At 45.2% G+C, this 14,586-nt stretch overlaps 1 protein-coding gene across 2 annotated transcripts; it reads left to right on the forward strand.

The window, feature by feature from the left end:
• Positions 1–860: 860 nt before the first annotated feature.
• dpysl4 (dihydropyrimidinase like 4) lies at positions 861–14,495 on the forward strand. 2 transcript variants are annotated; one of them, XM_088016582.1, is made up of 15 exons: positions 861–1,213; positions 5,658–5,746; positions 5,849–6,033; positions 6,101–6,265; positions 6,707–6,768; positions 6,855–6,935; positions 7,033–7,101; positions 7,468–7,588; positions 8,194–8,350; positions 8,420–8,561; positions 9,062–9,146; positions 11,639–11,724; positions 11,806–11,985; positions 12,094–12,259; positions 12,333–14,495. In XM_088016582.1, exons 1-15 carry the CDS (start codon positions 947–949, stop codon positions 12,422–12,424), a joined length of 1,947 nt encoding a protein of 648 aa, XP_087872708.1. In that variant the 5' UTR covers positions 861–946; the 3' UTR covers positions 12,425–14,495. The 2 variants fall into 2 exon arrangements, with proteins under 2 accessions (XP_087872708.1, XP_087872707.1); XM_088016581.1 differs by lacking the exon at positions 861–1,213 and adding an exon at positions 4,011–4,265.
• Positions 14,496–14,586: the final 91 nt, after the last annotated feature.

The following is a 14,586-nucleotide window of genomic DNA, read 5'->3' on the forward strand; positions in this document are numbered from 1 at the left end:
TGCTCCACAACAACTAACAGCTTCTTTAACAATCTTTCCAGATTGGACCAGAACCAACCAGCTTCCTACCAACAGCACTACAGCTCTGTGGTTCTGAGGAGCTATTCCAGGACCGCTTCAGTGACACAGTTGCAGTTCAGTCCTAAACCCAGTCATCCCATTAAACCCAATGTGCAGTGATCCGGGTCAGGCTGGGATCTAAGGAGAGTTGACAGAAAAGGAGCTCCAGGTCAGGCTCCTCATCTCTGGCCCGGTTCATCGTCTTTATGAGGTCCAGTAGCTTCACAAACAACGCTGCGTCTGATTTACATCAGTAGGTCTGGTTTCCTCTCACACACTCCTCACACACACTCCAGAGAGTGTGAACCAGGTTTTTATATCCTTGTGGGGACATTTTGGTCCCCATAAGGGGAAACACTGTTTTTGGGTTAGACTGTAGAAAATGAATGGAAATCAGTGTGAAGTCCCTACAAGGCACAAAAAACATGGCTGTGAATGTGTGCGTGCGTATGCACGTGTGTGTGTGTGTTTGCGTGGGTCTGTGTGTGTGTGTGTGTGTGTGTGTTTGCGTGGGTCAGTGTGCACGTGTGTGTGTGTTTTCATCTTCCTGCTCATTGGAGCTGAAACAGTCCAGGTCACATGACCTCAGTCTGAACTGAATTCCAGTCAAGAGAACCATCAGTTCTGGTGAACCATCTCCTCCTTCAGAGTTCTGGAGTCTCCGGGTTTGACCCGAAGAAAGAACAGAACCAGAAACCCAGACCCTTAGTTGGGTTCTTCAAATACAACCAGAACTTGTCAGGTTTTAATGAAGCGATTCCCTTTCATTATTTGGCATTTGTTGTCCTCTGTGGATCTCTTTTGGGTCATTTTCTTCTTCCTCCTCCTCCCCCTTTAGTCAGCCAGCGCAGGCTCTTCCTCCTCCTCTTCATCATTTGTCGGCAGCATGTCTGAGCGCCGGTTCCGTCAGGAGGACGACCGCTCCTCTCTCCTTTCCCGGCTTGGTTCAGATTCTCCTCGTCCTCGGATGAAGTTCGGAGGAATGTTCTGCAACGTGGAAGGCGCTTTCGAGAACAAAACTCTGAACTTCGAGTCCTTCAGTCCTCGGCTGCAGCGCCGTGGCGCCGGTCCGACCCAGACAGGAGGCCAACATGGAGTATGGACCGCAGTCCTTCCATCTGGACACACCCGGGAAAACTACGGCAAGAGAGAGGTTCATTACTTTCTACCTGTATTTGTTTGTAGATCGTAGAAAAATATACCTAACAGAATCCAACAGAACCATCTGAACCCAGGTTTGGTTCTGATTGGACCAGGTAAGGTAAGGTCATTTTATTTATATAGCACATTTTCAGCAACAAGGCAGTTCAACGTGTTTTACATGAATTAGAGGAAATACAAACAACACAAGAAAACCACAAGAGAGACAAAAAGGTAAAAGTACAACACTAAATATTGGTTCCTCAAGTTTAATAGGAATAAGTAGTCCATATAAACTAGTAGGGTTTGGTTCTGATTCCTGCCGTTTCTGGCTTTTTGGTCCCGTTTAGTTTCTGATTATCTAACAAAGTCAAAAGTCAGAACCTTCATCCAAGGCTTTAATGAGTCACTGAGGAATCTGGACCCGCTCCGCTAAATGTTTTTGTGTGTGTTCAAGCTGCACCACCAAAAATGACTAGTATGTAGCAATGAATAACAAAAGTGTTTTTCTCAGTGAACAACCTGTTGAGACCCATAGAAGTCAAACTAAGATTCAAATGTTGCATAGATATGAGTTTGGTTCAGAGTCACAGATCTAATCTCTGCTACACCTTTACAAAAACTTAAGGCTCTAAATAAGTTTTAATAAGTAACTCCACTTAATAAAATTCTTCAGAAACATTGATTTATTGCAGTGGTTCTCAATACAAATCATGTGTCATTTAAATTATAACTTAAGTTGCTTTAAACTTTTCTTTTTTGGGAGGGGGGGTTTCATGTTAAAACGTATACATATGTAGGAATTGAATATTTAGGAAGTATCATAACTTAAAGGTCAGTATCAGGGTTTTCTAGAAAAATATTCAGATTTTATTTTGTGGTTTTAAAGGCTCCACGTTGAAGATGGTAAGAAATAAAGACGTACTTTATTTATTTTGTTTTCCTGCCAACTGCAGTCGCCCCTCTGCTCTCGGCTCCCATACAGAGCTGTCGGCTAATGGTAACGCTCAGCCGCTCCCTCCAGTTTCAAACTCTTCTTATTAAAGTAAGAGAGAGCTAAATATAACTAAAATATTGGCTACCTTCGACAGAAAAAGGAGCCAAGTCTATGAAAGCAATGTAGCATTTTAGCTAGTTTTGATTTCCAACGCTCAAGGTGGTACTTTATCATGATTCAGCCAAAGTAATGAAATAACGAACTGTGGACTGATTTTTATTGTCAGTGTGTTTCTTCCTATTGAGCAGTGAAAGTAAATAAAAGGTGTTGCATGTCTTTTGCTTTCAGTATTTACTTACTGGAGGGTTTTTTTGTTTAGTGTTGCAGAGCCACAGCTAACAGCTAACAGCTAGCTCCTCACTTCAGCGGCTCTAACTGAGCCTGTGCCAGGCAGCTGTTGCTCCTTGAACCATCGTTCTAACAATAGTGGGGAGGGGGGTGGGCGACCTTAAAATTAAGACTTTTTTTCTTAGATGAATGGCAAATTTAAGTCTTTGTTTCTAACGCCTTTTTTTACATTGATATTGTTTAAGTACAAGGGTTTCTTTCATGATTTCTTTGGGAGGGGACAATTCTAGACTTTTCCAAGATTGGGGAAGTCTTGGCCTCATCCCGGATTTAGCCTATGACTAAGAAAAGAATGCCAAAGCTCCTCAGGTTAGCGCTGGGCAGCGTGTAGAGATGTAAACGCGCATATAATTTTTGTTCACAAAGTTAAATCATTCTTATCACGCGCCTCTGAAAGCGCAACTACAACTTATTCCTGCACAACCAGAGCTAACGCGGCGGGGTTTAGACTCTTACCTTGATGTGGACTTCTCCAGAGAATCATAATTCCACACAGAGGGTTGATGTAAATATCCACACAGGTCAGTCTGTGTCCAGCTTGAGTGAAAGGAGGATCTGCGCCGAGGTAAACTCAAGCAACGACAGCGCGCGAGGCAAAGCGCAGAGGCGCCAGCTGAGTGAATAAAATTAATTTTCTGGTTTGTCCATAAAGCTACACATCGAAAGCACAGCCGCCCGCAGTGTTCTGTCTATCGCTCACGGGTATAAATACACCCCCTCCAGGCATCATTTACAGGATGTTTATTGGTTCCCGAAAAACGACAAAAACCCGGACATAATCGGCTGACAGAACTTGAAAAATGGACGTTATGCTGCTAACACTTAGCTTTCATCAACAACTCAGGCGGAAGTGAGAGCGCTGCGCAGCGCAAATAAGAACATGGTTTAAATAGAATTTAACGAAGCTTCGAGGCAGATAAATTTTCCTCTTGGAATTTTAATAATCGGGGTACTCGAATCATTCGAGGAATCGTTTCAGCCCTACACCACAATGCACAAGGCCAAACTGGAGCTGCTGAGTAAAAATACAGACCCTGGAGAACATCTGCAGTTTCCGGGTCAGGATCAGGAACACTGATGGATTCCCCCAGGGTTCCGCCATCATCTCTTCTTCAATTTGCAGTTGAACTGTTCGGAACCAGTGACCCATTTAAGGCGGCTCTTCTCACTGTATCAAGTCGGAGCATCACAGTGCGAAGCTGGAACCCGGTTCTGAGGATCGGAGTCCATCCGGAAGCCGAGATCTCACTTCCTGTTTACATTTGCTGACGTCAATCTGAGCTAGACCCGCTTCAGATTCCAACATCTGTTACCATGGAAAACGATCCGAACCTGGTCATTCTTCAGGACCGAACCGGATTTCTTTCTTCAGAGCCGAACTGGGTTATTCTTCAGACCGGAAGTCCTTACAGAGTGAAAACAATAACTCAGTTTTTCTGCTGAACCGGAACCAACCAGCAGATTATCCGAACTCATCTAAAAAGAGTCTATCGGATCTCTGGTGGTCACCATGGCAACTGCAAAGCACTACTGTCCTGCTTGGGCCTTTATTGTGAAGGTCCACACCGGAACTGTGTCTGTGTATATCAGCTGGAACTTGACGTCACAGGTGGCTGCAACAACAATAGCTGCGGGTCCGCGTGAGGAGTAGAATCAGCCAGCTGATCCGGACCGACCCAGATCCGTCAGGATGTCCTTCCAGGTCAAGAAGAGACCCGCGGTACGTCCAACCCGAACCGAAACCGAGCCGAGTGCAGCCGAGATGAGACCGGGCCGGTGATGCTGAAGCTCCGCCTGTCTGACAGGGAGGAGACCCACCGAACTGAGAGGATGTGTGCAGCTTCTGGGCCGCTCAGCTCATCTTGACTGAGCTCTTTTTGTTTCGGTCCGAGATGAAAATCTGGGTTCTGCTGTATGCAGCACGCTGCATTCAGGGGCAGTGGGACGTCTCATGTTCCTGCATTGAAAGCTGATTTTCTGGGTTCCGCTTATTTGGTTCTGCAGAGCTTCAAGGTCTAGTTTTATTTTTAGCCTCATGTCAGAAACGTTCTCCAACCAGAGAGGTTGGTTCGGTCTCGGCAAAGAAACCAAACCAAAATCATGGAGACTTCAGGATGTTTTCCCCAGACCGGTTCAACCTCTGGATCAGTCGCCCCCCCTCTCGTGGCCCGGTTCCGCCCTGGCTCGGTTCCCTCCGTGATGAGGCGTTTCATCCAATGGTTGTAGGTTAGCTCATGATGCTCAGAGGTTCCAAAAATAATCGGCATTCCCTGGCTCTCATGAAAGCTACAGGTTTAGATGATGAAACGCCTCATTGAACCAGTTTGGTTCAATCTGTTTTCGAAGTTCTGGATTAATAGTTTATCCTCCTCAGAGAGGAGAATCCTGGTACAGGTTAGATATGGTCCCCGTTCACCTCAAGAATCTCATCTCTGATGTTCTTCCAGCTCACAGAGGAGGACATGCTGGATTCAGGAAATCTTGTCTTTAGATCAGGGGTCCCCAAACTACGGCCCGCCTCCTCATTTGGTCCGGCCCCCTGAACAATACCAGAGAGCATTCAGTGTTTTTTTTCATATATATGTGGATTTTTTTTCAACCACCAGGGGGGCTCTTGAGCAGATATGAAACTTAGTTTCCCTCAATAGAATATATACTAGTCGGTACCAGTCACCGTTTCGCTCACGGTTTTTTTCCATTTGCATTCTGGGTAAAAATCTATTTCCAAACGCGAATATGTCGTCGGCAGTAATCCAGCCCTCCCACCCCCCGTCAACAAAAGTTTTCTAAGGTTTCTTTCTCAAAAAACTAAGACCGGCCCCCGACCAGAAAAGGGAACAGTTATGTGGCCCTCGCAGGAAAAAGTTTGGGCCCTGCTTTAGATCATTAAGTTCCTGAGCTTCCTGGTTGGTTCCTCCAACATCTATCTTTCATTGTGAACGTCCGTATGAAGACTTAGGTCACATTGAGTCAGACCGGGTGGTGAACTGGGTCGTGTTGTGAGCTGTGTTCTTTTGGGTCACCTTGGGTCAAATCGAGAATCGTGGAGGTCATCAGCCATCTCTTCCTCCTTCGGATTTCCCCACAAGCCTCTCTGTTTCTCTGTTTCCAGGGAGACTGTCTCCTCATCAAAGGAGGAAAAGTTGTTAATGACGATCAGTCGTTCTACGCCGATGTCTACATCGAGGACGGGACTATCAGGTACATCTTCAGCCAGTTCTCCTATGGCTGGATGATCTCACCTGGTCACCAGGTGTCAGTGTGAGCTCCTCTGACATGATCACACTTCCTGTTTCCTGACAGGCAGATAGGCGAGAACCTGATTATCCCATCTGGTGTGAAGACGCTGGATGCGTACGGTCACCTGGTGATCCCTGGAGGCGTAGATGCCAACACCAACCTCCAGGCTCCGCAGAAAGGCCTGATCCCGTGTGACGATTTCTACCAGGGAACCAAAGCCGCCCTTTCTGGAGGAACCACCACCATCAGTCAGTGACCACCAATCATCCATCAGCACCCCCACCTGCATGCCACCTCATTACTGTCTGTCTGCAGTCGACCATGTGTTGGTGGAGCCGGGGACTAGCTTGCTGTCAGCGTTTGATCTGTGGAAGGAGACGGCAGAGCAGAGGGCGTGCTGTGACTTTTCCTTCCATCTGGATGTCACCAGGTGGCACGAAGGCCTCTACGAGGAGCTGGAGACGCTCGTCAAAGATAAAGGTGATCAATAAAGGTTAAAGAGACGGGGTGGTGATCAAACTTGTAGCAGCTAATGGGACGTTTCTCATGATCGATATGCAGCTGAGTCAACAATATGTGTCATCATGGCATAGATGGAAAGTTCTAACAAGTTTTACTGGGTTCTTGATGCTCCCACTTATATGTGGGGACAGGAAGTGTCTGGACTTTTTCCAGACTGATCCAAATGATCCTTCTTGACCCCTGAGGAAGGTTTTAGAAAACCTTTAAAATTCATCCACAAAGACCCAAATGAAACCAGGTTCTGGACCGTCACTTGGTCCATTTCTGATGCAGACCTGGAGAACATCTTGACAGCCATTTACCAGTAACCTTCACAGCAAGGCCAGAACCTTCATGATGACATCAGTAGAACGGCACCACTGACAATACCTACCTACTGACTGTACCGCTGTGTTTCAGGGGTGAATTCCTTCCTCTTCTTTATGGCTTACAAAGACCGGTACCAGAGCTCCGACTCTCAGGTGAAACACAGAAACATGTTCTTGTTTATTTGTTGTTGTCCACTTTCTGTTTATTTATTCATCACTTTCTCCTTCCTGGGGCTCAGCTTTATGAGGCGTTTGGGATCCTCCGGGATCTTGGAGCAATTGCTCAGGTCCATGCTGAGAACGGTGACATCATCGATGAGGTAACACACCTGAACAAGATGAACCACTGATCACATTCAAACCGGTCTTAACTACATTTTACTGGTCCTAAGTGGTCTGAAATGGTTTGTGTTTCAGGAGCAGAAAAAACTTCTCAGTGTGGGTATTACTGGACCTGAAGGCCATGTTTTATCTCACCCTGAAGAGGTAAAAGTACCTGAACCCTACATGGACGCCACCAGTGTGGTTTCTTTACGCTGTGATGGTTCCACCTGTTCTCCCGATAATTTCATCCACTCAGGATTGGTTTTCTGTGAACAGTGGTCTCGAACTCTAGGTATCCTGCGATGTCTCCCTTTTAGATGTCTCTCTGCTTCACCTGGCTCCAGTATTAGTTCACCAACAGATTATGTAGATGTAGAGTTGGACTGCATGCTAGTGAGGCAGTTTAGCCATTTAAGTGTATAGAACAAGGGATACATGAAACCGACTGGAGATTGAGACCACTGATGAAGAATAAAGGTGTTTTATTTACAGGCCCCAGATTTGACTGCTGTTGGGTTTGTGTTTCAGGTGGAGACTGAGGCAGTCTATCGGGCCATCACCATCGCCAAGCAGGCCAACTGCCCGCTCTACATTACCAAGGTGATGAGCAAGTCTGCTGCTGATGTTATCGCCAAAGCCAGGAAAAAAGGTGAGTACCAGAACCAGCTTTCCTACAGGTCAAAGTCAGATTCTGAGGTTCAACCGTTCTCCAGGAACTCATGACTTCAGCTTCTGTTGATGTCACTTTGGATCTACTCAGTGCGGAAGTCAGAGTTCAAGTCTAGAGGAAACGGACAGGTTTAGTTCAGACTTGGCAACAATCTGATCTTTGGTCTAAGGCAGTGTTTCTCCACCCTGGTCCTCAGCCCCCCTGCTCTGCATGTTTTAGATGTGTCTCTATTCCAGAACAGCTGTTTCAAATGATTGCATGACCATCAAGTACTGCAGAATCCTGTTAATCACCCAGAGATACAAGTCAGGTGTGTAGCAGAAGGGAAATACCTAAAATATGCAGGACAGGGGGGCGGTGAGGACCAGGGTGGAGAAACACTGGTCTAAGGTGAACGTCTCATGTCAAACCTGACACCAGTTTCCACAGGTACTGGACTGCAGCTCCAGGTCCTGGTGCTCCACGAAGCTCTTATGTTCTGAGTATGGAACTGAACTGGTGTCACTGAATGCCTCACCTTTAAGAGTCAGGTTGAACCAAACCACACCTGCTCCACCAAGCTGTCACTCTCTTTCTGTCTTCAGGTGTGGTTGTGTATGGGGAGCCAATCACAGCTGGCCTGGCCACTGACGGCTCTCACTACTGGGCCAAAGATTGGACCACAGCGGCTGCCTTTGTGATGAGCCCTCCCCTGAACCCGGATCCGTCCACGCCGCAGTATCTGACCTCTCTGCTAGCATGGCGAGTACACACATCTCTGACTCCACTTTAGCCTAGCAGCAGGTGAGTCTAACAGGTGTTTCTTTTCAGTGGCGATCTCCAGGTGACCTCCAGCGCTCAGGCCAGCTTCTCCACAGCTCAGAAGGCTGTCGGTAAAGATGACTTCACGCTGATCCCAGAGGGAACTAGTGGCATTGAAGAGAGGCTGTCTGTGATCTGGGACAGAGCTGTGGTAAGAGCCCTTCACCTGAAGCCGCTCTGACTGATGACATCACACCCAAAGGTCAGATGTTCCTAAGCTCCTTGAGGAAACAAGCGAACTGCTGGTGGAAGGTCAGGTTGAACACCACATTAGCAACTGATGTGGTTGGACAGTTGGGACTACACATGCAAATTAGCTTAGGCTATTATCTGGTATAGCACATCAAATGGTGACATTTATGTTTGAGCTGGTCAATGTTCATATCTAAAGAAAGTTAATTTTGAAAAAGTAAAACAAATAAAACTTACAGATTCTTTAACAACCTAAAATTCATGAGATCGCCCTCTTCTGGTAGAATTTTGAAACACTATTTCCTACATTTGTGCCAATTTTAATATCTTTAAAATTAAAACAGCGTAAATGAGAATGTTATCATCTCAAACGTTTGAGAGCAGGTTTCATAGATTTGAAGGGGGATGGTGACCTGTTTTTTTCAGGCTTCGCTGATTTCAAGCTTGTTCTGTCTGCAGTCCACAGGAAAGATGGACGAGAATGAGTTTGTTGCAGTGACGAGCACCAACGCTGCCAAGGTCTTCAACATGTACCCACGCAAAGGTATGCAGCACTTCATTTCTACTGGTGAGGCTTGATGGGAAACATTTTCCGTCCCCAGAAAGTCAGCTGATGGGTTGAAGTCATCAAGATGTTTCATGAACAGCCGGACAGAGGGGTCCGGCTTACAGGCCCATTGGTTCAGTGACTCTGAGCCAGAGTCAGTTTATGGACCTCACAGGCTAAAGTTTATTAAGCAACTGCTCCTCACAGCACATGCTTGGACCTTGGGTCAGAAGGTCAAAAACAAAACCAGTGGGAGGGTTTTGTTTAGGGGTGTTGCTAATCAGAAAGCACAGCCCCCAGGTGGTGACAGAGGTCATTAGGCTCCCTCCTGCCATCGCTGTCGACTTGGGGGTGGAGTGAAAACACAAACTGGGGAACCAGCCCATCTGGTAACACTCAGCCACTCATCTAAAGGATTGATCCACTTCCCCTTCCAGGGCCGTGCAGAGGCCACTAAAGGGGCAGGTGCTCAAAAAAAGGGCCCATCTAACCGCCTTCTAGGACAGAATATGAACAAAGCCTCTCAGCTTTAAGAGTTTAATAAACAATGATAAATTACAAAACTGTGAGATATACAATCAAAGCTAAGGAAAATCCCTATATAGATCATACAACTATGGATATGTAAGATATTTTATTAGTAATTTCTTTCTGCAGGTCTATTTTGTTATAGGAAAGTATTGAAATATTCAAACCTGCAATTTAGCGAGATATGTAAATCAGAGCTGGTGGTTTAGCTCTGATTTACATATTTTGTCTTTACAGAATTACACTATTAAAGATATAAACAAGGCCCAATGCAACCTTTTAGTGACTGTAATCTATAAAACAGAGCTGCCTGGTTGCTGCAGTGGAGATGAAGATGGTCCATTCAGGAAAGCAGAGCTGCATCAAACTTTAAGGTGGAACTGCAGAAAAAAGAAAAAGAAGCAAAAATGTAATTATTAATGCATGTCACCATGAGAAAAGCTGCTGAGTTTAGCTTAAAAACTTGTTTTAAAATTAAAATCACACATTTTTGTCTCATGAAGTGAATTTTTTTTGCAAAACAAACTTATTTGAGCTCGTCAGAAATCTTTTCTTGATATTCTAAGTTTTTGTTTGTGACTCAAAGTTTTGCTTGTGATTCTCACATGAAAAGATTTCTGATGTGTGCAAATAAAAGTTTGTTTGGAAAATAACTTTTTAAGTTCACGAGACAAAAATGAGTTATTTAATAAAAAACATTTTTTTAAACAAAACTTTTAGTTTTTAAAAAAGAAATCATTACAATTCCAAAAGTTTTGATTACAATTTTATTTTACTTAACTGAGTTTATTTTTTTATTGAATAATTGGGGAAATAAATTAACTCCATACTCTGAGAACCAGACCCTAAACTTAAAGTCTGGTTGAGTTTTTTCCCTTCATTAATGACTTTTATTACATACATTTTATCTATCATGGTAATTCAGGTGAGTTATTTTTAATTCTAAATGAATATCCTTGTTGGACTTTTATTTAAGTGCTATTCTCCTTCAAGGTACATTTACCTAACGCCAGAATAAATGCCATGTACTTTATGCAGCAAAGGAAATTAGACATAAATCCATTATGGAGATGATCGGTTCTGGACGGGCGATGTTCCCCTATTGCATAATCAATACTGAAGAATGACTGATATCATTAACGATACAGGGAAGAAGATTTTATTTATCTAGCTTTGCTAGCAAAGTCGTTAGCTAGCAGCTAGCTAATAGCACAACAACAACAGCCTGATGTCTGTATGATAAAAACACTGAATGATAGATCAGAACAGTTTCTCCTCACCTGGCTGTCTCCTCCCCTCAGTAGTTCTTCAGAGAAAGGCAGACAGAGGCCTGTCAGTGTCTGTTGTATCTCATTACCTCTCTGCTTAAACCGCTGAAGCAGAAACGAGACTTCAACGTTTTCCGTCATCTGACAAGCAGCAGGTCTGCTCCACTTTATTCACCAAAAACGTTTTAATTCACCAAAAACTGATCTGTGATCTGAATGTTCGCTACGTTCAGCTCCAGTTAGCCGCCTTATCTCACTGCGAGAGGCAACTGGGTCACAGGCAAAAGGTCAAAGGTAGCAAGGTGACCGGAGGGCTTATTATGTTGTTCTTCTTGAAAAGAAAAAAAAAACAAATAAATTTAGTACATGTTATGTGTCAGAAGAGGGTTTAGAAAATACCAAAAAAAAAAAGTTTGACAAAAAGGGCACTTGGGGGCAAGGAGCAAAAGGGGCCGGTGCTGAAGCCCCCCCACCCCCTGCACGTGCCTGTCCCCTTCGTAGTCGGCTGCTGGTTGCATCGTGCAGCTTCTAATTTCAGACTTCATCTCTTATGAGACCTGGAGGACAAACTTAGAGCTTCTGGGTAAAATCCAGGGTGGTGTTTATGGATGTTTTACTGGAAACTGGTGATCAGATTTTAGTCATTCGTAATCCCAGTTTACTGGATGTGCTTGTGTGTGTGTCGTTCTTCAGGAAGGATTGCTGTTGGATCTGATGCTGATATTGTAATTTGGAACCCAAAAGAGACTCTAACCGTTTCTGCCACAACTCACAACCTGGTAACCGCTGGTTTGATTGGTTTGTTACTCAAACTAGTCCATCTGATTAGTAGTTACATCCCCACCAACTTCTCTGTGCAGACATTGGAGGTAAACATCTTGGAGGGTTTCGAGTTTCGAGGCGTTCCCACAGTAGTGATCAGCGGCGGTCGGGTTGTTCTGGAGGACGGACAGCTCAACGTGACCGAAGGTTCTGGACGCTTTATAGCAAGAAAGGCTTTTCCTGACACAGTCTACAAGCGGATCAGAGCACGCAGCAAGGTAACCGATGAACAACAATATAAACAGTTAAGTCATAACTTGCAGGTTAACAGACAGATCTGTGAACTGACCAGTCAGTCTTCTGATGTTTTGGTTTCCATGCTCCAGATGGCTGAGGCCCGTGGCGTTCCCCGCGGTAACTATGATGGTCCAGTCCATGATGTCATCAGTGTGACCAAGTCAGTCCCACCAACTCCAACCACCAGGGGTCCTACGGGGACCAAAACCCCAACTGGCCCCCGAAACCTCCACCAATCAGGATTCACCCTGGCAGGTATGCTCAGTTGGATCCTTTAGAGGTGACTGGCCAGGTGAGGTGAACTGCTGATAAATTATTGGTCTTTCAGGGGCTCAGATTGACGATCACATACCCCGTCGCTCTGCTCAAAGGATTGTGGCGCCACCTGGAGGACGTTCCAACATTACATCTCTATCTTAATCTGTTCATTTTCCAGCCAAGTGTTGAAGAACATCTGTTAGTCTATGATCCAGCTGAGTTCACTGAACACCCTACAGGTGGAGGCACCTGTAGGGTGTTCAGTGAACTCCTGTAGGGTTCAGTGGACTCTACAAGTGAAACCGTCTGACCCTTTATGTAGTTTAACTCCAGGACTCCCCAGAACCTTCTGGGTCTCCTGAGCTCAAACTGACAACTTTAGTCCTGAATGTAGCTGTCCCACCCAGAACCTCACCATAGTGCTTAGTCAACCCCATGTAACCCGGTACTAGACAGAACCGGTTCTGACCCGACAGCGCTGAAGCCCTCCACATCAGCAGCGACGAGAAAGATGTCTTTATCTTACTTAGTGACATCACAGTGATATGAGTAATGCTGACATAAAACACCAATCAAGCAGAACATTATGACCACATTGGCCTCTCAAAATACTTCCAGCTATCTGTGAGATGAATGATGCCAGCCAACCCGCCTGTGGTTGACCCCTGACCCCCCTGGTGAGGTAGTCACAGCATTGCATCAGCTGACTTGAAGGGGCAGGCTGGCCTCCCAGGTCAAAGCTGGCCTTGTGGTCAGAACCAGGCTCGGTTGTGCTGGTGTTCTAATCAGTCTGGACCTCAGTTCAACTCCACTGTCCAAACACAAGGCTGCTTAACCCCAAGTCAGAGTTCTAGATGGAGGGTATTTTGGGTTCTGTGGCAGTACCACCCCACAGGTAGGACCCTAAGACCATCTTCCTGGTCATGTGACCAGCAGCTCATGGTTTCAGTGTAATCAGATGCAGCCTTTGTAGCAGTAATTGGATAACTTTAGATGATTGAGAACCACAGTCCATCTTCAGATGGTTTTGGATGTTTGGGTCATGTAGCAACTTCAGAACCTGGTTCTGTAGACCAGAGTTGTTTTCTCTGACTGTTGATACTGCTAGCACAGCTCTAGCTGATCATTAGCACCCACACTGAAGGCCTGGAATCAAATACTGAGGGCTTTTAATTTGAAAGAGCATGTCTCTGAGAGAGAGGTCACAGTCAGAGTTCTTGACATCATGTGACTCTGCAGCATGTGATGTCACATTCACATTTTTAATGTAGCGTTTTCTAAGACTTTGTCTTAATTTTGTATTTTTACTGTTTTTTGTACCTTGGCTGTGATTGGTTCAATGTTTGGGTCAAGGGTTACATTTGTCTTCTGAATATGATCCGTTTTTGATGTCAACGACTGGATCCACTTTTATGAGACCCACCAACCCAGACCCGTCCCAGTCCAGGTTGCACCGAGTACGTCCAGCGTCGTCAGAACAGTTTTATGCTAACTGAAATCAGTCTGTAAAACAAGGCAACCATTGGCTAGACATTAAGGTGGGCGGAGCCACCAGCTTCACCTTGCTGTTCAAATACCCAACCTGATCAATGGCACCTCAATGACCACACCCTCCTATTTTCACTCAATAGGTAGCATCAGTGTTAGCATCACTGCTCCCATGTTGGAGTCCAGCTGTTGCTATGGCTGTGTTTCTAACGCCTCACGTCCCCCCGCCCTGCATGTTTTAAGTGTTTCCCTTCTGCTACACACCTGACTTGTATCTCTGGGTGATTAACAGGCTTCTGCAGTACTTGGTGGTCATGCAATCATTTGAATCAGCTGTTCTGGAATAGAGGCACATCTAAAACATGCAGAGCAGGGGGGCTGAGGACCAGGGTGGAGAAACACTGAGCTATGGAAACATTGACTACATGATTTCAAAAGGATCCAACCTTTAATAAACTGGCTTTTCCATAGGATACTGTGTCCATGGGTCACCTGACCAGCAGGTGCTGAGTTTAACGGTTTGTTTAATCTAAACTCAGATTAACTTTGATTAGATCAACAGATTGCTAGGTGTCCAAGATGGCAGCCACGTGGTTTCTAGTCATCTGTTCTCACACAGTGACCAGAAACAGTGTCCATGAGAAGCGTTACTATAGCAACCACACCTGTGATGTAGTAGGTATTGTGATGGATGTAATTTGTTGTGATAACAGTTGCATGATTAAAGTGTGAAGAGAAAAACAGAGTAAGACGTCTCTTATTTTACACCATTTTTGAATCAACTGGTAACGTCATCCCATAAAAGCGAGGAACCCATTTAGGCAGGTAGCGTCTGG

Source organism: Poecilia mexicana, unplaced genomic scaffold, assembly GCF_051168715.1.
Source record: "Poecilia mexicana isolate PSO_F unplaced genomic scaffold, ASM5116871v1 scaffold_19, whole genome shotgun sequence".
Classification (NCBI taxonomy): Eukaryota; Metazoa; Chordata; class Actinopteri; order Cyprinodontiformes; family Poeciliidae; genus Poecilia; species Poecilia mexicana.